This window comes from Mastigoproctus giganteus, chromosome 1 (assembly GCF_048544385.1).
Source record: "Mastigoproctus giganteus isolate SK-2022 chromosome 1, ASM4854438v1, whole genome shotgun sequence".
NCBI classification, from domain to species: Eukaryota; Metazoa; Arthropoda; class Arachnida; order Uropygi; family Thelyphonidae; genus Mastigoproctus; species Mastigoproctus giganteus.
In genome coordinates this window covers 81,514,915-81,541,420 of record NC_143575.1, presented here as the reverse complement: position 1 = coordinate 81,541,420, position 26,506 = coordinate 81,514,915, and the positions used below count along the sequence as shown (strand labels likewise).

General features: G+C 35.8%; 1 protein-coding gene across 2 annotated transcripts in view; it reads left to right on the top strand.

The window, feature by feature from the left end:
- p23 (cytosolic prostaglandin E synthase) overlaps nucleotides 1-26,506 on the top strand; it is a 129,310-nt gene that overhangs the window by 79,013 nt on the left and 23,791 nt on the right. For both annotated transcript variants that reach the window (XM_090373523.1, XM_090373515.1), the window contains exons 4-6: nucleotides 6,588-6,686; nucleotides 12,480-12,566; nucleotides 20,320-20,376. In XM_090373523.1, the coding sequence (XP_090229649.1) occupies nucleotides 6,588-6,686; nucleotides 12,480-12,566; nucleotides 20,320-20,376 (243 nt within the window). The remainder of the gene's footprint in view (nucleotides 1-6,587; nucleotides 6,687-12,479; nucleotides 12,567-20,319; nucleotides 20,377-26,506) is intronic.

The window sequence follows — 26,506 nt, the reverse complement described above, 5'->3', positions numbered from 1 at the left end:
CACTGCTTCGTAATGGACTGGAATTTTTCATTGATGGTTGATATTACTACTTCAGGCAAACTATATTGTCATCCCATTGTTGTTTTTGGAGCTGGAAGATTGGCAATAATGTTGTTCACGAATCCAGCAGATATCTTGTCTGGCAGGCCAGTAAAATGAGCGAGCTGCTCCATGAGGATGCATAAAATTTACCAATACATGTTCTTCAAATGAAATTTCACAAATATTTCCAATTCACCAATTATTGTCATAAATATAGGCAATGTATTGTCCAAGTTGTAAATTAACAATTGTCACATTGAATATTGGTTTCACTAGTCTGATCTACATGAGTTACAAATGATGATGGTGTGTCATTTGATACTCTGCAAACATGAATCTGTCTTGTATCAATAGGAATGAAGTTATGATTTTCTCTTGTTCCAGCAATAGTATGACTGTATGAATCTCTTCTCTTGAAATGGCCTTACTTGCTTAATTTCCTCTTTAGAAACAAAACAGAATTTTATTCCAGTAACATACTTGTCACAAAATTCAGATGTTTCTTGGTGTCATGTTTGGTATCATTCAAACAAGTTTCAGGATTTGGTTTTCAGTTGAGCATTGGAGACTTCATGTACTGCCAATCATTTTATTGTTCCACCAATTCCATCACATGGTGACTTGCCATGGCTAGTGCCTAAGAAATTCCATTTAGCACTGATATCAAAATCCTTTTGATGATGACAAGTTAATAAAATTCTTGAAATTCTTGTATTGAGCTGCAGAACCATCACTGAAGTAGTAAATGTGCCTGATTTCTGTCATGAAATTTCAGATATTCAAATAAGTTGGTTAGAAAAACATGCACTGCAGTTGTGTCATGTTGAAGGCAGTCACTGATTATGCAGAAACTTATTCTGAAGTTCAACATCCTTGTAATAAATGACAAATGGATGCAATGTAGCCTGGCTATTCTCCTGGTGGAACCTTTGAAGAGCATCTTGCACAACAAATGAATAATTTTTTGTAAAATCCATCAAGATAACCAATTCTCCTGTCATTAGGTTTTCCTTTGTTGACTTCAAATGGTAGCTTTGATGTTTAGTGATGTAGTGATGGCAGGAAAGGTTAAATTTCTTTGTACTCAGCTCTTCTGTTGTTAATTGCTTTGTGTTCAGTGTGTATCCATTGCTTGAATTCAATATCTTGCGGTTCATTGTTTTCAAAAATATTCTCTAGAAACTTTTTAATTCATCTATTCCTGGACATTTTTCACACTGATTAGCATTAGCATTAGTAGAGGCATTTGATGCAAGAAAGCAAGCAAGCTTATGCAGCATCAGCCAAAAAAAAAAAAAAAACCCACTTCCACTTCACCCCTCTGTTCGTTCAAAATACCTGTCCAGCTGAGCCTTAAACTTATTTAGGCTATCAACCTCCACCACAAGGGATGGAAGTCTGTTCCACCAACCAACCACCTGCTGGCTAAAGGCAAATTTCCGCACGTCTATCCTACATCTGTCTTTCCTCAATTTGAATTTATGCCCTCTCAGGTGATTTTTCTGAGCTAGAGGAAGAATCCCATCAGCATTGAGCATGCTTAAACCATTCAAGGCTTTATACACCTCTATCAGATCACCTTGCTGGTGCCTAGTCTCCAGACACTGTAATTTGCAAAACTTAAGCCTTTCTTCGTAAGAGCACCCCTTTGTTCCATTCACTAATCTTGTTGCCCTTCTCTGTACTCGTTCCAGCAGCTCTACATCCTTCTTGAAATGAGGCCTCCAGACCTGTATACAGTACTCTAGGTGTGGCCTGACCATTGCCTTATACAATGGAATAATCACCTCCTTATCCCTGCTGGAAAAATTCCTGTATATCATTGACAATACTCCATGAGCTACTCTTGCAGCCTGTCTGCACTGCTCAGAGAACTTCATATCTGCCTGCACAACCACCCCCAAGTCCCTTTCATTCTCTACCACTGTCAGTGTAGTACCACAGAGTTGATACGTTGCTCTGGGGTTGCTGTTTCCCATGTGTAGTACTTTACATTTGTCAATGTTAAACTTCATTTGCCACCTCTCAGCCCATCTGCTCAACCTTTCCAGATCCTGTTGCAGCAGCATAGTGTCAGTAGTGGTGGAGCATACAATGTATACTGATGGAACATACAATCTTTTGGCTCCAAATCACAGACTGTTTTACCAATGAGGACCTTGTAATCACATTCAACAGGACTTGCTGCTAGCATTAACTTGACATTTTGATGGATTGTGCATACACATACAGGATGTTCCTGGTGCACCAACTGTGACACACCACTTGGGTCAAATTTCATAAAATTTAGAAAATTCAATGTCAGATCCATTTCTATCTCGATAAGTTATCAACATTTCCTTCAAGTTGCTGAGTAGTAGTCTCTTTTGCATTTCTAATGGAAATCTAATCTTTCTTTCCAGGGCATATCCGACTAAATTCCATCATCTTTTGCTTTACTTGCTCAAAGCTTTTTTCTAGCTTTCTTGACCATTCTTTCTGAGACACTAAACTCTTCCATTGTTTTCTTTATGGACCAACTAACTGGAGCTAGTGTTAATATTTGAAGTATTTCCAAATAACCTGATACCATGAACTTTACTTTCAGCAGCTCATTGTAATCTAAACAATTTCCACACCAATGATGTCATTTGGATCCAAGCCACCAATAGATGCAATTTTTCTGGCAATTACATCTTGCATTTGCTTTACTTTTGGCATAGCCTTGTGAGTCTCTCTTAGCCATTTGCTGAAATTTCAGAGGAGAAATACCAATGACCATTAAACTTGGGTTCAAGCTTTCAGTCATATGCATTTTGTCATTATGGTCTGATCCAGATGAGGTTGATGTTCCTGTTGCTGCTTTTTGGCTGTTAGCTTTTTTCGGCATGATGGGCACAGCTTCTGGCCTGGTTTTGTTTACCTTTGTTAGGTCTTTCAGGTAGTCTGCCATTGACAAATCAATTGGTTGTAAACTTTTTTCACCATATAATTTTTCTTCTGGAAAGGATTGCAACATGAATGCTGCAAAAATTCAAATTTTGTCAAAAGCAAAGCATCATGATGTAGACAAATTGTCTTCTTCACCCAGTTTTAATCCACAACATCGACCTATCAGCTGTTCTTCAAATGCACATTCTTTAAATAATTTTAACCCAGTTTTGCGTGTATAAGATAGCACATGACATTAAGAATTATCCATATGACTGATGGTTAACGTGTCCAACTTATCTCTAGCAAAATCTTCTGATTCCATGGCTTGCATGCTGACTAATAAGTGGACATTTCTGCAAGCAGTGAAAACTTTCAAAAGTTTTGCATTCTCTGCCAAAAGTTAATTAGGTATACCAAGTTTCAGAACACTACCTCTCACTGTTGTGCAACAGTAACACTTAAAACTTTGATCATTTTTTTGTGATTTATTCTGCATAACACCAGTGACCTCCACAAAAAAGATGCTGGTGCCTCAAGCATACTATATTTTGAACTGAAATTTTGCAGTTTCATTTGAAAACTGTTTAAACATCCACACCAAGTCTCAACAAAGTTGAAGATGGTCGAGCAGGGACCCCTAGACCACTTGAAATGGAATGATCCGAAGGATATGCAGCAGGCAAGGAGGAGAGGACACCAGTTAGCATGAGCCACCAGCAAATCAACTGGTTGTAAAGTGATTGGCACAGACTTTTGACCACATTTAGCAGCTATTACCATTTTTGAAGATGGTGATCCAAACACTGATCAGTGTTTGGTGATCCAAACACTGATCAGAGTTCCGTAGCAATGCAGCAGATGTGTGTGCGCAGACCAAGAAAACCTGAGAAAATAAACGAAATAAAAACTCACTAACATTTATTGATTTATTTCTATGAGAAAACTAGTCTTGAATTATGCAAGGACTTCAGCAATGCATCCCTGGCATTAAATGTGGCACTGTATACAGGACACTTTCAAGTTAAAGGTGTTGGAACCTATCACACTTGTAGATTTGGGATACTCATTATATTTGGACTAAGTATTGAATTAACATTTAGATTTTAAGTTTTCTAAATTTGAAATTTCGTTTTTTTTTTTTTTTTTTTTTTTTTGTAAATTATTCCTTTCTTGGTTTAGTCTAAAAAATGTAATGAGTGAACTTGTAGCACAAATTACCTTCTACAAGTAGCCAGTTTCACCAAGTTAAACATGCATACTGAAGAGTAAACATCACATACTTCCATTATTTTTTCCATACAATAACGTCAGCTCATATTCAATTCAGAAGACCACAGCTGAACTTGAGGGCAGAGGGGGGAAAAGCAATTGATTGTGCAAAATTTAAATGTAGAAGTTGCAAAATCTAAACAGCAATAGTAATTTTTAAGATCAAATTCTAAAAATAAGAGAGACAGACCCCAGTCAAAGCACTACAATGATTTCTGTTGAAGTTATACTTTACTTATTTTAGAATGAGTGTAAAATATCAAAAAATAAACAAATAGAAAAGGCTAATAATCTGTCACTTGCAAGTGTATCATACCACTGATAGTAGCCACATACCACATACTGCAAGTGTATACCTTGCCCACCGTTAATATCCCTTCGACGCAGGCACCTGTGCATGGTGGGAGAACCTAGTAACACTGCTTGGCATCCTGATTAGCATCACTGGGATCCAGTGCCCACAGCCTAGGTTCCAGACTAACATCAAAGGAACCTGATGTGTTTGCCATGCACTGCAACCAGTGGAAATTCAGAAGGGGCCCCTAAACCTTGGTGGTTTAGGGCCCCAGCTTAAACACATCACTTTGGTCTCTGCTTTGACATGACAGGTAATCCTGGGAGGCCCAGCCAGGATCAATTGGCTACTGGGATCATCTGCCAGAGTCAAAACTGTGTCGATTCCACGCCCCTACCCTCATGGTCCGAGGGACAGGGTTCAGGCTGGCGGTGATGCAGGTATTGATATCTGTGTAGCCTTTGCCATTCTGCTCCCGAGAACATTTTCTTGCTTGCTGGGTTGTGAGCATCTCATTTGAGTTCGGTGGGTGGTGAGCCTAGGCACCGAACTAAAATAAAAATCACTATGAATCCTGATAAATTTACCTCTTCTGGGACTTCAAAACAGTCACTGTCTGTAATATCAGAGTTGATAGCATGTTTCTGTTATACCTATAATGATATCATTTGTTGAGGTAACCCAATACTTCAAACATCAGATTTATTAACTGTGCTCCTGGCATTGGTGTGCAAGCAATTAAACTTGTGGCTCTTTGTATTTTTAATAAATCTTACAGGCCATATAATGCATCCACTTGCTTTTCAGACTACTGCGTCAGAATAGAAGCAATGAAAAAAATCAGTTTCATCCCTAGTTGTAGCTGCTGTTATTAGTTCATATATCCATAATATCCCACCAAAGAGCAGTTTCTGACTCTCCTAACACTGCCTCGATAGCATTAGCAAATATTCTTGCACTCCTATTTAAGCATATCCAATTACTTTGAAAACACTTAACAAGCACTGGCCATTTTGGGAATAATTTTTTTCCCATTGGCCTCACTCAATCTCTCCATAGCCGAATTGATTAATTATCATGCGAGATTGGAGTATAAAAACATGCTAATAGTCTCATACAGATACAGCTGGTACATGTGCTTTCATGTTTTGTCTGAAGAACCATCATTGGAATTTCCCCCTTATTAGCCAAGGTATCTCCACTGTTCTAGGTTCATAGGCTTTGCTGCTTTAGTCCAGCAGCACTAAACGTGAATACTAAACTACAATCACAATAGTGCTAACGACAGCAGTGGGTACAGAAGAGTTGTCTTCTAATTTATTCTTTGTGTACAGTTAAAGTTGATAGATTGCAATAGGAAATTGTCTAATTGAGCATTAATTATTTTTTTAAATGCAGAAAAGATCTAATTTTTTACAAAGTGCTAGTCTGAGGTGTCTTGATAGTTAATAACTGCAAAGTCTAATTTTAATTTATAATTAAGATAAGAAAAATTATGCTGGATTTTTTCAATAAAGGAAATGCTGCTCACTTTATAGGGATTTCAGATGGGTGGGTTGAATTTGGTAAGAGAATTTCATAAACTTTTACAAAAATATTCAAGGTTATTGAGGTTCCAACAAAATCTTGTAAACTACTGGTGTAATAGAATGTTTTTCCAGAGTCTGGTATGGATTATGTCATCTGCATATGTTAATATTTTGATTTGAGAATGCTTTATAACGTGGAGTCTTTGCATATACAAAGGGGAGGAGGGTACATGGATGAAAGAGGATGCATATCACTTTTATTTTTATTTTTTAACTTTGATGCAGTTAATTTGTTAGGCAAAACAGTGAAATGTGTTGAAGCATTTCATTGTTTGGCCTTAAATGCAGTGAAATAAATTGGCTGTGTTGAAGATGAAAATGTTCATCTTCAACACACAAAGTATCATCTATCAAGCATATATTAGGATTAAAATTAATGTTAGCTTCATGTTATATTATCTTTAATTTAAAATATTTTTCATTTCTATTTATAATATCTGTTTTTAATGGAAATAATTCAAGGTAAAATTTATATGCAGGATTCCAAGTACGTGGTTAGAGATAGGGGTACAGAATTTGTACTTAAAAAAATAGAACAGGGGCCTTATTGGAGTAGACTTCTAAAAGATGATAAAAAGGTTTGTAGATAATTGCTTATACTTTTTGAATTGATTATTTATCTTAAAACTATTCTTGGAGCACAGAAAGCTAACCTGCACTTCAAGTGTTCCTAGCACTTGTCCATGCTGCAGCTCTCAAAATGCAGGTTGATATAGTAACAATTTGTAAATTGTCACTATATCAACCTGCATTATACAAAATCTCATGTAATACAAAACCATGTTATACAGGACTAAGAATCAATACTAAAAGGGGGATTACGTTCCAAAATACACTTTTTATATATATATATATATATATATATATATATATATATCACTATCAGAAACTTAATTTTTATAGTAATAATAACTTAATATTTTAACTTTATTTTATGTTCATTTAATTTTCTTCCTCTTCATCGCTGCTAAGCACAAACTCTTCTGCAGCATCTAGATTTTTTGTACCTTCTGCTCTCTTTAAAAGTCACAATTTTTTATGATCTCGAACAAGCACAAATTCAATAGCACAGAATCCCAAGGATCTCCCAACAAAATAGTGTACCCCACTTTAAAGATATGAAGCACAAATTTAACTTTATTAGCTTACCAATTAACAAAGTTAAGTGATACGTGAAGATCGGAATAATAACTCGCAAAAAGGATTCTTCTGCTCCTATGCTTATCTTTGGTGACACTCCGATTTCTAGGCAAGTTGATGTATCTCTTTTGGGGATTACCCTTACTTCTAATCTCTCTTGGCACAAGCACATTACAAATATTGCTTCCTCTGCATCTAAAAAACTTGGTTTTCTCTTTCGCTCTCGCTGTTACTTTTCTTCCAAACAGCTGTTCCCACATCTGGGCCAGTGCCCCCAAAACCTCTCTCAGGCTTCTAGATTCCATTCAGAAGAGGCCGGTTAGATTAATTAATGACTCATCTCTAACAGTCTCTCCACTCTATCTCATAGACGTACTGTTTCTGCTGCATGCCTTTTCTACATATACTTCCAAGGGCACTGTTCTTCTGAATTGGCTTCTATAATTCCAGCTCTCTCTTTCAAAACAGTCCGAACATGTGTCACCACTAAACAACATCCATTTACTGTCCAACTTCAAACTCACAGAACCAACTTTTCATCTTCCTTGTTTATTCATTCAACTGCCATTTTCTGGAACAACCTTCCTTCATATGTCTTTCCTGAGAACTACAGTCTGCAGAAGTTCAAGTCTAATGTCAACAAATATCTTCTCTCGTCTTCTCAACCTCCAGCCAAGCACGGTACTATAGGATCTGATACCTCTCGTGTTTGGGGTTTTCATTAAAAAAAATAAATAATTTCCAGTTAGCAAAATAAAAATAAATTTACACTTACGTACATAGCTTAATTAATATGTACATACTAACTAATTGATATTTCTGTTCACCGACTTTTTGTTGTAAAATTTAAAACAGAGAAAATAAGCAATTTAATAACAGAACACTGCACGCACGGGTAGCAACAAATACGATAAGCACAAGTGAGATGCAGAGTTAATGAGTTTCTGAACAATTGTTTTTTATATCGTTGAATATTTCTTGCAAGGGGGAACCCATTTCGCCATAATAATGTGAAAACCTACAGAATTCCAGATATTGATAATGTAGCAAATGCAATAAGATCAAATTTGCTACCAGTTTATAATCGATTACACCAGTGGTTTTCAACCAGGATGCCGCAACAGGATTCTGGGGATGCCACGTAATTTGGGTTTAAGTTACTTAAAATTATTTTATTTATTTTTTTAAATTTATATGTTTATTTCATTATAAAAAGGTGTACAGTATCTTTTTAATTTTGTAGTGATCTATAATTGATGTTTACTTAGTACTCTATTTTATTAAAGAATAAAATTATTATATACTGTATATATCTAATTTGTATTATGAAATTTAATTTTTATAATTATATAAGTGTATTGTAACAGACATTCTCTCAGATATGCCAGACAACTGCACTTGCTACCTGGGAGTCTAAAATGCTGATGGAACTGATATTCGGGTGACACTCAAATCAAGTGGACCCAATTTTGGCAAAGTCCAGGCAGTCTGTGTCAGCCAAATCCTCTGCTTGCACCTTCACGATGGTGGGACTGTTAGTAATCCTGGGTATAACCTCCATGCACAAGTACATGGTGGGTGAACACCCAGGTGTTAACCAACGTAAGCAGGGGTCGAGGTGTGGTGCCCACACCACATGGAGGAATGCCGCCTTCTATGTTACCAGGCAGTACTAGGTGGTAGATGACTCATTGACTGGTGCAATACCACCACTTTGCTTATTGGAGGCTTGAAGTGGTGGAACCCATGTTTAGTCTCTAGAGCTAAGTTCCCGTCAACCCTTCCCTATCTCTTCCATCATGCAGTATGATTGATGACTTTTGAGGTTATGATGAACATCATGGCAAGATCCAATATTACTTACATTTCGGGGGTACAGTTTAAAACCTCTACTCTGCCGGATAGTGACTGGTGGGAGTCAGAGTTGTGTGTATGCGGGGAGCATCGAGGCCACATTGTGTCAGGGATCTGGGTATATTCTTACCGTGTGTACGCCATATCCAAAAATTTCATTACTTCATACAGCATGTCCCACCCACTTTTTCTTACGATTGAATACACCATGAATTGTCAAACTAATAGAGCAAGCTTATCTGCGAAAAGATCTAAACCTCCCAAGCACTTCCTAATTCATTTCACACATATACATGGTCTCGGTTCTAATCTTAATGATGTCCATTTCCACTTGCAGTCTGCCAAACCCCATGTACTTTTTCTGACAGAATCTGTTATCGGTTGATTCAACTACTGCTCATCTCAGATGCCCAAATTATTCGCTGTGTGATTACTTTTGCCTCAAAGGTGGTACTTGTGCACGTCTGTTCTGATATTCCCTGTCAGAGGCGTGGCAATTTGGAATCTCCTCTCTTTGATCTTCTCCAGCTTAAAATCTCTCTATCTCATTCTGTAACATTCATCTGTTGTCTCTACCGTTCTCCCAACTCCACTAATCAATTGGAGCTCTTTGACTTTCTCCAGTCCAACTTTCCTAACAGTGAGGTAATTTTCCTTGGTTATTTTAATGTTCGCAACTCAAGCTGGCTTCTGTTTTCTAGTCACACCGACCCAGCCGGTTGAGATGCTGAAGCTTTTGCAATTACTAATGACCTTGCACAGATTGTTCATTTACCTACAAGAATACCGGACAATCCTAATCATACAGCCAACACGCTTGATCTTTTTCTCACAAACAATCCTAAGTACACAGTCAGAGTGAGAGGTCCTTTAGGCACTTCAGATCACAACTTGGTGATTGTCTCTTCTCCAATGGAGCCTTTATGTCATGGCTATTCCCTACCTCATGTTGTTTGGCATTACAAGAATGCAAAATGGGATGACCTCCAAGATTTCTTTTCCTTGGTCGGATTACTGTTTCAAGACTTCTGATGTCAACGTTTGCTCAAATCGTGTCAGTGAAATTATTCTTGCAGGAATGGAATCCTTTATCCCACACCCCCACTTTAAAATCTAGTCCTTTACCTAAACCTTTGTTTTCCAATAAATGTGTTTAGGCTGTTTAAGAGAAGAATGTTGCATGTCGTAATTGGCTTGTTTCTAATTCTTCAGTTTCATTTTCTGCCTACACCAAAGCCTGCAACAATTGTAAAGCAGTTATTAATCAGTCCAAACTAGATTTTGAACAGACTAAGAGTAGAAAACTTACTTCTTATCCAAACGGTAATTGAGTTTGGTCTCTTGCAAAAGCTATTGGCTGCAACTTTTACCCATCTATTCCCACCTTTGTTAAAATCTGAACTATTGCCACCTCAGCTAAAGATAAATCCTTCCTGCTAGCATCATTCTTCTATTTTATCTGTGATCATGATAAACCACTCCTACCATTCCCAGTACACTCCATTCAGTGCCTCGTGTTGTCTACTGTCATAAGGATGTCAGAAGAACTTTGAACAGTCTTGATGCAAAAAGTGCCATGTCATGATGGTACTTCTCCACTTGTTATCAAAACCTGTGCTCCTGAGTTTGCTCCTGTTCTGTGTCACCTTTATACTTTCTTATTCCACGGCATTTTTCATTCTGCTTGGAAATTTGCTTATATCCAGCCAGTTTCTAAAAAGGTGACAAATCCTTCCCATCCAATTATTGTCCCAGTGAAGAAAGGAGAAAATCTGTTAATGCCAACTCCTAAACTATATAGATTCTATCAGTATTGTTCCACTGGTGATATACTAGCTTATTTGGGGAAAATCAAGCAGTTCCTCTTGATACTTCAAATGCATTTGTTTGTTTGGCATAAATGTGTTCTGAATTAGCTTCCATCTTATTGGAACTGTTTACTGTAATTGGGTGTCTAGTTTTCTCTCTGACTGCTCACCATGGGTGATGGTAGATGGCTGTCTGTCTTCTAACTTCTCCACTGATTCTGGTGTTACAAAAAAAAAGGCCTCCATAGCCAAGTGGTTATGAGCAGGAGTGCAGTAGCACATGCTCTTTGAGTAGACTAAGAGTTCAAGCCCCTGACTGCTAAGTACGGTCGATCTACCAAACTGCACTGGACCAGCATGGCAGATTATGGTCCATTTGCCTCAATATGATCATTGAGTAGACTTATTCAGTTTTTTCTCAAACTCTTTTTCTCTTGTATACTAATGACCTTCCGTTGATTGTAAATCCTGTCCATAGTTTTGCTGATGGTAGAACATCGCATTCCACCTTCCTAAAAAACTGGATTTTCACTTTCAGCTTTAAGTTTCTTCTAAACAGCCACTGAAATCTAAAATCTGCCCTAACCTGGAATATTGTTTACCTATGTGGGGCAGTTAGGTTAATTAATGACCCATCTCTTTACAAAGTCTGTCCACTCTGTTTCTGCTGCATGCCTTTTCTATAACTTCCATGGCCACTGTTCTTCTGAATTGGTTATATAATTCCTTCTTTCAACCAGTTCAAACTCACAGAACTAATTTTTCTTTTTTCTAATTTATTTCTTTAACTTCCATTTTCTAGAACAACCTTCTCACAGTTTCTGAAACCTTTCAAGTCTCGTTCAGCAAGTATCTTTCATCTTTTGAACCTTCATCCCATGCATGGTATTGAGTACTGTAAGTTCTGATAGCTATGAGATTTGTGGTTTTCATTTAAAAAAAGAGTAATAATAATAAATAATGAAAAAATATGAGGGGGGGTGGCCTCTTTTTTTTTTTTTTTTTTTTTGCAGTAATGTCCTCTATATCACTATCACATGGTTCAGTTTTGGATTTGTTGACTTTGTATGGCTGATTCCGCAAGAATTTTTGTTACATATTAACTGAAGATTTGGGAATACAGCACCTTGCAACTGGGTTTCCAAGTGAAATATGGCTGCTGATTTTATATATATATATTGTCTAAACTTTAAAAAATCTTGAACAAAAAATTTAAATGTACAGAAACAATTTGCAGTGGAGCAACTTTTGTTAATCAGGTATTTGAGAGGTGCTTAAAGAGCCTACTTTGAAGTGGGACTAACCTCCTATCCATGTCTTAAATTTTTAAGAATTCATTATTGATACTTTTCATCAGCTTTGGTATGTATATTACATTTGTACGTAGGGGGAGGTTAATTGTGCAGCCTGCAGGTGATTGTATAAGATATAATTTGGCTCTGCTGTGATCAGACATTGCTTTTGTAAATAGGTGATTAAGATATGAGATTTTAAGTGTCAGGTTAACTTAATAGTATGGTCTCGCATTCATCGTCTTATTATACTAATTCTAATTTTTATTAATTACAGCATCATTGGTTGAAAGTAGATTTCAATAAGTGGAAAGATGAAGATGATTCAGATGATGATTTTACTGGAAATTCAGATCTTGAAGAGGTATAGTTTCGTGCACTTGAATAAGTGCCTAAAATTACTTATTTTCATTAATTTTATTAATCTAGATTGGTTAAATATTGTTTCTTAATGAAGTTAATTTTTCCTTCAAATTGGGGCGCCTCCGTAGCCAGGTGAGCAGGAGCTTAGCACACACTTCTAGATTAGACCGGGGTTCGAGCCCGTGACCTCCAAATACGGAGGACGTGGAAAGGTCAGGGAATGACCACCGCATATCCCCGGAGCAATATGGCCTTAGTTGCTAATGCTCCTAAAAACCAAATAACAACAACCTTCAAATTGGGTATTATTTTTGGTAATCATTGTATTAAAGGTTTAAACTCAAGCTTGTGCTAGTGATGCTTAAGAAAGCATCGCCAGCAATATGGTCGTTGCTAATGCTCCTAAAAAATCAATCAATCAACAACAACAGCCTCCTGGGTAATGACTAATGGTTTTGGGTTCTTACCATAGAAAGCAGTTTGAGTACATTTTTGTTTCAAGCAAAACCTCATCCTGATCCTGAATTGAGGCTTCCAGTGGTGCCTAAGACAACTTTTGTGGCTCTTGTGTGATGAATAGTTGACTACACACATCCATCAACTAAGCACAAAGTATGTGAGGGGCTCAAATATCTCGGTTCTCTGTCCACCGCTTGTTGGGGTTGTTTACTGATGCACCTTATTGTGCCTGTTTCATGCACTTGTGCAATCTGAACTAAATTATGGGTCTTTGGAATATGCAACTGGCAGGCACCAATGGCTAGATTCCATTCACCATAAGGCAATTCATATATTACTAGTGGAGCATTTTTTAACAGAAAAGTTCTCTACAGTATGCTTATAAACTGAAACCCTGCCCAGCCACCCCACATGAACATCTATTTTTGAGTCATTGCTCATATACAATCATGTGAAACTTCCCATGTGCGACTCTATTCAGCATACCAAGCCAAATGCTGACTCCTCAGTTTGTCAAGGTGGCTTGAAGACAATTTTCTGTGGAACTGACAATCTTTACATATACTTTGATATCTGTTTGGATTCAGATAGTGCAGCATGTATGCTGCAGTGTTGCATGCTATAGGGTTAGCCTTGGATAAAATATCTCTATTATAAGAAATAGAGGTATATTGCATGGCAGAAATTGAAAATTACACATTGTAACTGCCAACAGATTACTCAAACAGGTCAGAAAACATATTCCAAATATGTCAAATTGTTTTCCAACTTACATTAAACAGTGATAGAAACCCACCTGGCAACTTCCACTACCCAATCATCTCAGTTGCCATTTAAAACTAATTTCCAAGTGGAAGATTAAAAACACCAAATGCGAGGAATTTAATGTGAAAGCCTTATTTCATTCCTGAAACAGCTTCTTTTAGAAATTTATACTTGTATACAATGAATCTGTTTACTTAAATCAGTTTTGTGAATAGTTAATGTCAAAAATATTCTTTTGCAAAATGTCTTTGAGAGCAGAACTAAAGCACTATACAGAATTAATAAATATAGACCGTTCAAAGGGACACTAAAGCTCCTTGACTTGAGTGTGAATCATAGGAAATTCAAGCTAAACCAGACTTGACAGTTCCCTCCAGTTATTAGAAATACTCTTTCCTTATCTTGAGGTTAAAGGAGACACTAAATTGAGAAACTTGTTTTACAGAAACAACTGCCTAATATGGTTACTCTAGTAGTGAATTTAGTACTACTAGAGTAGCCATAGAAATCCTAAAATAATATTTTATTCAATAAAAGAGCCCACAGTGACTGCACTACAACAGACACAGAAAAACTTAATCAACCTGTTAAATGCAACCTGGAAATATGTTTCTGTTGGATAACAGAAACATTTTCTTGGTTCCTGCAGTGTGTATATCTGCTATTTTAATCCCACATGAAAAATTCAGCTGTTTTAACCTTCAGAACTAGCTCTAGTTTATTTTTTGTTAGTACAGTCTAACTTGGTTATAACAAGCATCGGGGGACTGACAATTTCCTCGTGATGAGTTCAATCTACCTCCTATTTTTTTTAAATTCTCAATAACTTGATAAAAAGATAGATTCAAAAAACAAAAATATTAGAGAGAAAAAATATAACTATATACCTACATTATTTGTATTAATATGCTTGTATAAACTACAATACACTTAATATTAAACAATTTATTTCTCTGTAATTAAAAACAATACTATTTGATAATAAACAAGATTTCAATTAGTCTTTGTGTTAAAAGTGTCATTACTTGCCTCGGTTCCTTCAAAAAAATTGACTGTGTCCATTGCACCTTGAGCTTGTGAGATTGTCAGCACTGATTTTAATTCACTTTCAATTGTCATCACAATAATCGTTGATATCTTCTTTGTTGAGCACAGCACCTATAATGTCACTCTCTGTAGGAAGACCACTAGTTAATAAGACATCATCGACTCATACAAATTCAACGATGTTATCTGTATTAAAACCTACAACATTGTTATGTAGCAACCATTTGGATAATGGTAAGTTTTCTTCGTTTCCATCTTCATCTACATTTGAGATTTCATTTGAATTTAATTTCAATTTCTTGAAACAATTCGACATGGTTGTTGAAGTAATGTTGTTCATCACATCATTCAATAAATTTATAGCATCCAGTATTGAAATAGACTTGGTAAGTTTCTCTATGGCTGATCAGATGTAGAGCTAGAATCTTTTATAAAATCCTTTCAAACTGTTAATTACACCTATATCCACTGGTTGTAAAATTTATGTGAAATTGGGAGGCAGAAACACTAGCTTAATGTTTGGACAAATTTTGAATCTGGGGATGTGTAGGATAGTTATCAACTAACAAAAAAAAATTTTTTTTTTTTTTTTGAAGAGCTCCTTATTCCAATCATTTACTTATTGCCGAAAAATATCCAAAGTCATCTAAGCTTTCTTATTTGCAGTGTAATTAAGAGGTTTCCTTACATTTTTGAAAGAGGTTTAAACGATTTTCTGATTGTAAACAGATTTTTTTTTTATATCGGTTCCTGTCATATTTGCACTACGAGCGAAGCTTTGATTTTTTTTTTTTTTTTCCACCAACACATTTTTTCCCTTTGAATTTAAATGTTATTGTCAGATGTCAAATCATAAAAAAAATCCTGTTTCATTGGCATTGAAGATGTCTTCATCATTGAAATCTTTCCTGATTTCTGCCCAAACATGGTCAATCCATTCCTTTACCATTATTGGATCTGCAGATTGAGATATTCCACTAATTTTTGTATAAACAATGTTATGTCACTTTTTAAATTGATCCAGCCAGCCATTGTTACACACAATCATCGCATCCTAATTGTTTAGCAAATTTTTCCACTTGAGCCTTCAAGATTGGACCTTCTATTGAAAATCCAGCACTTCTTTGTGTGGTGAACCATTGAAGCAATGCTTCATCAATGTTTGTAACCTTGCACTTACTATCTTTTTTTTTTTATGTTCTTTTCCAGATCTGATAAAGATGTATGTAAACATCTTTATTCTTCCACAATGTTGATACAATTGAAGAGGACAAAAAACTTTTTGCACCACGTTCTAACTGGTGCAAAAATAATGTTGACTTTTTCACAAATAGACACTTTCTTTTGTTACTAGACATGTTTCCGAAGGAAGGGTTCGTTTCTAACTGATTTTACTTTAAAATGATAGTGATCTGCATAAAGCTCTTAAGTCCTGTTTCCAAAATTCTTAGGTCCTGAAAAAAATTTATGGTTAGAGAATACAAGACAATCTGTAAATAGGATAATGTGACAAGCAGAATACTAACGCACTATTGTATAGCCCGTCCCCAAAAGGATAACGTCATAAACTGGCTGCTAATCCCAGTGCGAAGTGGATGGTCATAAAGTTGTTCTTTTCGTTTTTGTATATTCCAACAATTCGGTTTTTTCGACCCCAAGCAATGAAGAATGTTTACATAGTTACCAAAATTTGTTCAGTATATCCATGTGGTACACCCATTATAACAGTTGGTTTTATGGGAATACGCATAAATTAAAATCATTGACTTTTTGCTCTTTACAGCCGTGATCTCGTTATAACCAAGTTTGGCTGTATATTTAAATGGGTAACAATAAATAAATAAATAAAATTATTTATTGAGGATTGGAAGTGTATCCTTGCACCCCATAACTTTTGTGTGCTAAATTCTAATTTGATTTTTTACATAAAACATGAGACTATAAGATTCACTGATGGACAGATTAGTGCCTTTGCACCATGTTTTGTACGTAGTGAACTGCTGAAGTAGTTAAATTGCCATCATTTATTGATTGTTAGTAATTGACCTTGTTTTAGTTTAACTGCCGAAGAACTACTTCAACAGTTCACTACAAACAAAAACATGGTGAAAAGGCACTAACCTGCCCACTAGTGAATCCACACATAGTCTCGTGCTTTATGCAGAAAATCACCTTAGTCTATGCTATTGCATAGACTAAAGTGATTGCATACCATCGGGCATCTCTCATATTGTGGAGTTATACTTCATAACGGGATTGTCACTATTGCAACACTGAGGTACCCACCAAGGAGAGGCCAACAATCCTTGAAACGGTGCTGTCTTGGTGGTGGTATCCGCCAAGAATAAATAACATTGGTCTTCTGCATTGGTGAAGCTTTACTTATTTGAGGTAATGCAATACCATGGCAGCTCATTGTGAAGGTATTCACAATATGAGATATTGAGATATAATGATGCCTTAATTCTAAAATGATGCCAATTTAATTACTTCGGCAGTTCGCTGCAAACATGGTGCAAAGGCACTAACCTATCCAGTACTGAATTCCAATAAATTAGATGCAGCTGTGGTGTAGGAAATAGTAGCTAGGTAGATTTGTAGGTTTGTATTTATTTATTTTTTTATTTTATTTATTTATTTTATTTATTTTTTTTTTTTTCATAAAGTTTGTATGGAAAAGGGGAATTCATAGATTAAACATGGTTTTAATGCAATATTGCTAGCTTTGGACAGTCTGTGCATGCTTCATGCATTTTGTTATGCAAGTCTCATGAACATAGTGTTGCTTATGGTGAGAGGGAGATTTAAAGTATACAGAGCCCCGTTAATCCAGACCTCGATCTGGATTTTCAGTTGGGGGGGGCGTGGTTCTAACCATCGGAAAAAAAATTCTTTTCACTGATATTTGGGAGGGGGTTGAAAATTTAAAACAGTAAAAAAGATAAGCAACCAATAACAAAGACCATGTGCACAAATTGCAACTAACACTATGCACAAGTGAGGACGGAGTAACAAGTTACGAAACTTTAAAAAAAAAAAAAAAAAAAGAGGAATGAAGAGAACATTCTGAAAATTTGTTTTTGATATGATTAAGATTTCATGGAAGGGGAAACATTTTTCAGTTACGTTTTTGGAAATAACATAAAAACCCACAGAATTCCAGCTGTCGGTATTATCACAAATTCAATAAGATCATGTTTACTATCTATTTATAATAGATTGCACTAACAGAAAAGCCTCATAAAGAAGGGACTGCTAATTGTTTTTTTGGTTGTGACCTCCAGAAATCCAATCGGAACACGTGGTATGGTCTGAGACAATCGTAGGGTAATCTCGAGTGCTGGCCTATTCTGTTGACAGCTGCAGCTAGCATTGTCCACTCTTTAGCGTGTTTTTTATTTATTTATTTATTTTATTTTTTTGTGGTTTTGAGTTAACAGAAGTTGGTAACAAAAAGAAAGTGTTACCGTGTCAATCGAACAAAAACTGAACGTGATTTTTCATATTGATAAGGGGGGAAGGTTTAAAGAAGATTGCTCTTGATATAGGGATGGCAAAACAAACTGTTTCCGATTGGAAAAAGACAAGGAAAGCAATCAAACTTTTGTACAAAAATGGTGGCCAAAGATGGTTTAGGAAATAGAGCTACCATTAACAGGCAAAAAATTAAAATTTGGATGAGGCCTTATACATTTGGTTTTGTCAAGAATGAGAATAGGGGATTCCTCTTTCAGGCCCAATCCTTCAATCACGGGATCTTAGCCTTAATGAAAAGTTAGGAGGTGACCCATCTTTTTCTGCGAGTTTGGGGTGGTTATCAAGGCGGAAGGAGTGTTGTGGAATCTGACAGCTCGGAATTACAGGTGAAAGTCTTTCTGGTGATTGCATTGCAAGCAAAGAATTTAAAGTACAGTTTCTCAAGTTTATTAGTGAAGAAAGTTTAGTTCCATCCCAGATTTTTAATGCTGATGAGATTGGTTTATTTTTCAAAATGTTACCCAAAAAAACACCTGCCTCAAAACTTGACTCTTCAGTTAAAGGACATAAATCGAGTAGGGAAAGAGTGACATTGCTTTTGTGCAGTAACGCCTCTGGGAATTTACTACTGTTAGTCATAGAAAAATCTGCTAAGCCCTATGATCTTAAAAATGTGAACTTAAATGCCCTCCCAGCTAATTACACCAACAGTCGTTTATTTTTCTGCTGCAGCTTGGGACGAAACTGACAAGACTACCCTTATCAAACTGGAAAAAACTTTGGCCTGGTGTTCCAATAGAAAGATCTGAGGAGGAAATGGATATTTCTTCGGATCCTGATGATAAGGATGATAATGATTTTGTTCAGTTATTTCAACACCTAGGGTGTTGTTCAGAAGTAACAAATGAAGACATTGCCCCCATGGATAATGTGTGATAGTGATCTGGGACATATCCTCACTGAAGAAGACATCATGCAAGCATGCTCATCATCATCATTGCAATCTAATGAAGATGGCAACTCCGGTGATGAAGTCTGAGAGGAAACTGGCACGAGTCACACTGAAGCAGCCAGAATGTTGGTGAAGCTACTGATTTATTTTGAGAGACGGGATGACACATTGGCTGGTGAGCTTCTGACCTTGAAGCAGTTGCAAGATTGTGCGCCCTGAAAGCATGTTTCAAAATAAAGCAAAAAAATATTGAGGACTGTCAAGTAAGCTCAAAAATAGTTTTGTGTTTAATTTTGTGTAATATAATGCTCTATATTAAAACTTTAGTACTTTGTACAGTATTTTGTTTACTTACCATATTCTTTTACTTTTTATAATTTTTACTTTAAAATATTGTTTTATTAATTTAATATAAAAACTGGTATGTTAAAGATAGCTTCCGGTTAGTCCGGACCAGGTGTGGTCCTGTCAAGCCCGGATTAACAGGGTTCTGCTGTATAGAGTATAAATAATAAATATTGTGAAGTTGTAATTAAATTGAATGGTTAAGTTTAGAGAAAATAAATTTTAGAGTTTTACATGTTCTATAATATTATCTTAGTAATTAATTGATAAGAAGATTAATTTATTTACTTTTCTATTAATCTCAGAAAAATAAAAAAAAATTCAATTAATTTAAGAAAAAAACCAAACATCTGAAACGTAATGCACTATGCTGTTATCTAACTTGTTGTATTTTGTTTTTAAAAATATATAAAAACTGATAATAAAAGTGGTTTTTAAATCTCCTCCCCTCCACAAGGAACAAAAGCATTGTCTGCTTACTAGTCTTTTGGTTAGATTGGCAGTTTTTCCACTCTAATGATCAGCTACGATACAATAAAGGAAACAGCCGTGTATATTTAGTATTTAAAAAAATTTTGAATTTGAAAATACTCCGGTTTTGGCAGTATCTCAATTAGAGTATTTCCAGTCAAGAGGTTTATGTGCTGTGCAGTTCTTGTTCTTTACATCAAAATTACAAAATTCAATTTTTTGCTTTCTTTATACATAGATGATGAGACAAATGGGAGGTCTGAATAGCGGTAATAGTGGTGACCTTGGAGATTTGGTAAGCTATTTTTGTGTTCACTTGAAATATTATTTTGATTTGTAAAAAAACCTTCATATTAACTTAACCTTTGAAAAGTGCATGCAAAATTGTTTTCCAGGGTTGTTTCGCATGTGGGTCAAATAAAGCATCCATTAAACATGAATTGCTTTGAAATCATCCAGCATGTGCTGCCATCTTTCATTTGTGTTTCCAACTAATTATAGACAGTTTTAATAGGTAATAAAACAAGAATATCTTTAAAATTCAAAAATGGAGATCACACCTCTTGTACGATTTTGGTGGTTTAACCCTTTGCCATGCGCATGAAAAGTATAACATTAGCAGATACAAGGTGGAACTGTTTCCTACTGTTGTTATGATGGATAAAAGCTCGAAATAATTGAGAATTATTCACTTTTATGATGTGATGATATCCATTTTTATGTTAAAAACATGTTTATTTTTTATTTATTTATTTTTTATTATAATAAACTCCCTCTAACATGCTTCATAGCATGTTTTTTAATGGCCTGGATTGGGCATTGTCTTCACTTTCACTGAAACTTGAAAGAAACAAATGTTGAAAAACTGTACCATGTGTTGATTGGTGCCTTACTGCAAGCAGGTGGCAACATTCAATACCAGCAAGCATTTCCGTTTGCTTGCTTCTGATCAAAGATTACAATAGCGGCAATCTTTAATTGGATCTACAATTGCCACTAATTTTAAATTCTTGCTTTGCCGTGCTTGCATAATTATATGCAAGAATTGGCTTTGTTGAGCTTAACAACAACTTAATTAATGATACGGATTGAAAGTTAAGTCAGTAATGAGGGGATACAAAAAGTTACATTGATATCACTTTGGTGGACATATGCCACCAGTGTGCCTAGTAAAGGGCTAAAGCTGAAAATTCTCTGGGATTCAGATATAGAAATGGATGAAATTGGATTAAGTAATAAATAAATATAAAGTTAATTATTGCAGTTAGTTACTGCAATAATTAACTAAGATTGGTGGGTGGCGTTACAAATTTTGTGTGTTTATATTTGGGGACAGTTTCTGGCATTAGGCGATTTGGTCAAAATATGGAATACTTAATATTTAAAGGCATTTTATTATAGAGGAATCATTTTTACAATTTTAAAAATTCACTCCCCAGCTGTAGCAGAAGCCTCACTGCCCTGAACCCACGCATGTTCAGCGAACTCATGACTGAAATGTTTAACCGTCCATCACAAATTGAAAGTGTTTTAATCTTTTGTCTTCTATTATATTTTTATTGCTATTATTATTGTGTAATTTTTGGCATTGTTTTGTTTAATGGAAAATCATTTTAATTATGTTTACAAAACTTATCTCATTCCTTGTTACTCTGGCTGGCTACACATTTATTTTCAGTGAAGAAATGTTAAGCAAGTGTCCAACACATTTTGTACACTGAATGCTCCAGTGGACATGAATCATTTGGACCAAATCTTAAAGTATCTTGAAAGAATTTAAGTAATTTGTGAGAAGGGGCAATAAAATTTAATTTACTAATTTGAAACCAACAATTCCTTTTAGAAAAAGCCATAGCCATAAGCAGGGTTTTGCAAATTTCCTGAAATCTAAAGTTTATTTCCATAGATTAACAGGACAGGGAAGTATGTGCATATGTATGTATGGTACAGTTGAACTTGGCTAGAATGAGCATGGAAATGACGAGATCACGGGCAAAAAGCCATAATGATTTTAATTTACCCGTATTCTCATACAATTGCTCACTGTTCTAACAAGCATACCACACTGATATACTGTACACAATTTGGTAACTATGCAAACGTTCTTAATTGCTCAGATAGTCAAAACCTCAATTCTTGGAACAGAAAAAAATGAAGGTGGCGACTTAGCTTTTATGACCACCCACATCTGATTAGCGGCCGGTTGGTGACCTTGTCTTTTTGGGAATGGGGCAGTAGTTCATTGGCATTCCACTTGCCACATTGCCCTATTTGCAGGTTATCTTGTAATCACTGAACCATAAATTTATTTTGGGACATGTAAGGACTTCATGCAGATCACTGAAGCATTGCTTCAATGGTTCCCTACACAAAGAAGTGCTGGATTTTCAACAGACAGTCCAATCTTGAAGACTCAAGTGGAAAAATAAACAATTTGGGCACCATAATTTGTATGTAACAACAGTTGGCTGGATCAATTTAAAAACCAAATACAAGCATGTTAACACAAATAATGTGGGTATATAGTATTTTTTTCTCTAATTTTTTTTGTTTTATTGAATCTTTCTTTTTATCAAATCATTGAGAATTTTAAAAAAATAGGAGGCAAATTTAACTCGTCACTGATATAGTGAGCAGCTGTTATAACAAGGAAATTTGTTGGTCCCTTGATGCTTGTTATAACCAAGTTTGATATAGTGAGTAACTGTTATAACAAGGAAATTGTCAGTCCCCTGATGCTTGTTAATCAAATTTGAATGTATTTAAATTAAAGGGCACAGAGGCTGTATTCCCAGTCTTTTTTTTTTTGCCAGCATGGCAAAAAAGACAGGGAATACAGCTGTGATACTTTCCTCTTGTGTATGGGGGGGGGAGGACTGCATAGCCATTTTGACCAATATCTTGTGGGTTTTTTGTATAAACGAATAAGCTTCGGTAAAAACTGCGTGGTGCTTAACATTACTTACTGACATAACTGCTTTAGCAACAACAAATTGATTGACGAGACTCTCACAATATACTGCCTCCTTTTGTGTCTGGCCTGAATTGCAGACACTAAATTCTATTCCTAACTTGCACCTTTTTCTCAGTATTGCCTTGTACTTGTTAAAAAAAAAAAAAAAAAAAAAAAAAAAACCTCCCTAGACCTCCTCTTAATATCATTGGTACTATCTATCATTGTACAACAATATCACCTTTGGGATCTTAGAAGATGATTTATTCTGGCTTCAGTTTGTTATTGCATTGCTTTTTTGCCTTATGAGGGTTAATGCATGTGCAGTGGAATTGATTATGTAACATCCTAATCTGTTCTTGAACTCTGACACCTTATGTGGCTAGTTACTGATTTTACTTCATAGAGCCCATATGATTCAGTATAATTATTCCATGAAAGAAATTACAATATCTCTTCTACCAATCTGGCTGTTTTACAGTACAGCATTTACCCTTTTCTAATTATTGGTTTTAATATTTTCTTTGTTTTTAATGGTTTGTAGAGATTTCCAGAAACATGACAGTTTCATTTTTATTGATGACTCTCAAAGAAATCGTGGACATTCAGATTAAAGTATTTTATATTGCTTGACATTCTTATTTTCTTTCTGTCCATTTCCACCTTTTTAATATACATATTTCCACTATGCATCAATAAACAACACTGAACAGCTGCATTCTTGTTCCGTTAGTTATTGTTATCGCTTTAGCTGTGTCCCAAAGTGATCACAATAAGTGGTATCCACTGTATTTCCTATTTCTCTGACAGCAGAATCACTGACAACTGCTACCACCTGTGGGAACAGAGACATGCCATTAAGGATGTTTTATTGTATGTTACTCAAGCGTGGAGCTACAGTGGAATGCTTCATGAGCCCTCACTTTAATTCCTCTGAAGGCACCACACTGTTCTTCGCGAAGAACAGTGGGATGCAAACCACCTATACAAAGGTGGTTGAATTAAATCATGCCCACTATCTTCCTTTTGTCAATTTCTCACTCACTCCTGATCTAAAATATGTATATATATTAAAAATCAGTTGTCTCAGGTCGTGTAGGGTTGAATTTTGGAGGGCCACAAACTATTGTAATACCTGTGGGTTTTTTTTTTTTTGCCCCCTTTGAGAACCCTGCCTTAGACTGAGGAGGTAATTAATGAAGTGGAAGTGTGATTTTTCAGCCCAAAAGACAATTCTATTCGAGGCCTGAAGGGGCTAATTCAGTGGGGGGGGAAATATGTAGTTATGGGGAAGAATGTAATATTGCCAAAAGGTTTCAAATCATCTCTAACTCATTTCTAGGTGATGATAAATATTTTTTGTTGATCATCACTCATATTTACTCAGGATAGGGAGTTGGTGACATTCAAATTTTGCATGCTTTACAGCATGCCAAATATTGGAAAAAAAATTTAAATGGGAGTGAATAATATCTATTGTGTGGGTTTTTTTAACTGCAGTGGAACTTCTCTATTACGAACTTCTATTTAACATATTTTTTCACAAAACATTGCACCTTGAAACGAAATTATAGGTAAAATTAACCCCATATAGCGAAGTCTCTCTATAACAAATTTTGAAAAAAAAAATTAGCAAAAGCATTCTTACAGATTTTCGTGCATTTACTGCTAAACAGCCGTTCAAATATAATACAGCCTCCTTGCATCCAAAATTGCGCATTAGCATCTGGAATTAATCATCCTTTTAGTGAATACTTGTGGCCATTGATGCCCGTAGGAAGGTCTTTGTTTCATTTTTCTTACAGTTATAAAGCCGACCGGGCTAGCTGAGTGGGTAAAGTACCTGCCCGGCAACCCAAAGGTCGCGGGTTCGATTCCCGCCTCGGGCTTGGATCAAAGTACTGCAAAAACCTTGGGAGGTGCAATATGGCCACAGAAGCTGATGCGCCAACAACTACCAAATCAAAAAAAAAACCAAATCTTACAGTTATAAAACCAAATGGGTTTTCTTAAAAGTGGTCCTAAACTTTACAATAAATAGGATAGATTTGTAAATTGATGTTGGCTCAGGGGAAAACGAAATTCGCTGTGGTGAGCCTTTAGCGTGCTGCAGCGGCAACACATAGAATGCTACCATAGTCGGTTTTTAGTAACGCCTACTGAGTGACGTTCGCTTCTCACCTCAACTGTACCATTTGACCTTCCTGTCAATCATATGATATGTCCGTTCTCATCTAACTGGACTCCCAGTAGATGGTTTTCATGGTGTTTTTTTTTTTTTTTATTTCGTTCTTTTTGAACAATTTGTCATCAATCACATAGGCTATATGTTTTTTTTTTTGTTTTTTTTTTTCTGAAAAGTAATATACAGTAATACCCCGAAGTTTTGCGATAGGTGGGTCCGACGAAAATTGCTTAAGTCGAATTCGCGTAGGTCGGGGTACAACTTTGCATATAAATTTTGTTTAATTGGGACCAAGGACTAACAAAACACTAGTTTAAAAGAAAAATATTTAATAAAATTGCAGTTATTTATACATATCTATACAGATACATATTTATACAGATCACTGTCAAGCTGAGCTTCTTCAGAGAGACCTAGATAGACTTCAAGAATGGTCAGAAAAATGGCAGCTGTGCTTTAAATCAAACAAAGTGTAAGGTATTACATCTGGGAAACAGTAATCCCAAAATAACTTATCCACTTGGTGGAGTTCAACTAAACCCAGTACTGGAGGAAAGGGACTTGGGTGTTACGATACGGTCAGACATGAAATTCTTTGAGCATTGTAAACAGGTTGCAAGGAAGGCCCATGGTGTCCTATCGATGATCTATCGAAATTTTGCAAGTAGAGATAGGGACGTGATAATCCCATTATATAAGGCTTATGTTAGACCACACTTGGAATACTGTGTTCAAGTATGGAGACCGCACCTAAAGAAAGACATCGAGCTTCTTGAAAGGGTGCAAAGAAGGGTAACTCGCCTGGTGAGATCGGCAAAAGGGCGTCCTTATGAAGAAAGACTTCGAATATGTGGGTTGCAGAGTTTGGAAACTAGACACCTTAGAGGAGATTTGATTGAGGTGTTTAAGGCTCTGAGAGGCATCAGTAAAATGAATGAGGATAAAATTTTCAAGATTATAAATGATGCTAGAACTAGGGGACATAAATTCAAGTTACGGGGGGAAATGTTTAGATTGGACTGCAGGAAGTTTTATTTTAGCCAGCGAGTTATAAATTACTGGAATAAGTTGCCTTCATGGGTGGTAGAGGCCGACAGTTTGGGGAAATTCAAAGGTCGTCTGGATAGTACTTTCGGGTAAGGGAAGCACATAGGATGATAGGATTAATTTCCTTTTTATTTATTTTTATTTCATTTTATTATTTTTATTTATTTATTAATTATTATTATTTATTTATTTATTTAATTTTTGTTTTTATCATTGTTTTGTTCGGATTTTTTTTTTTTT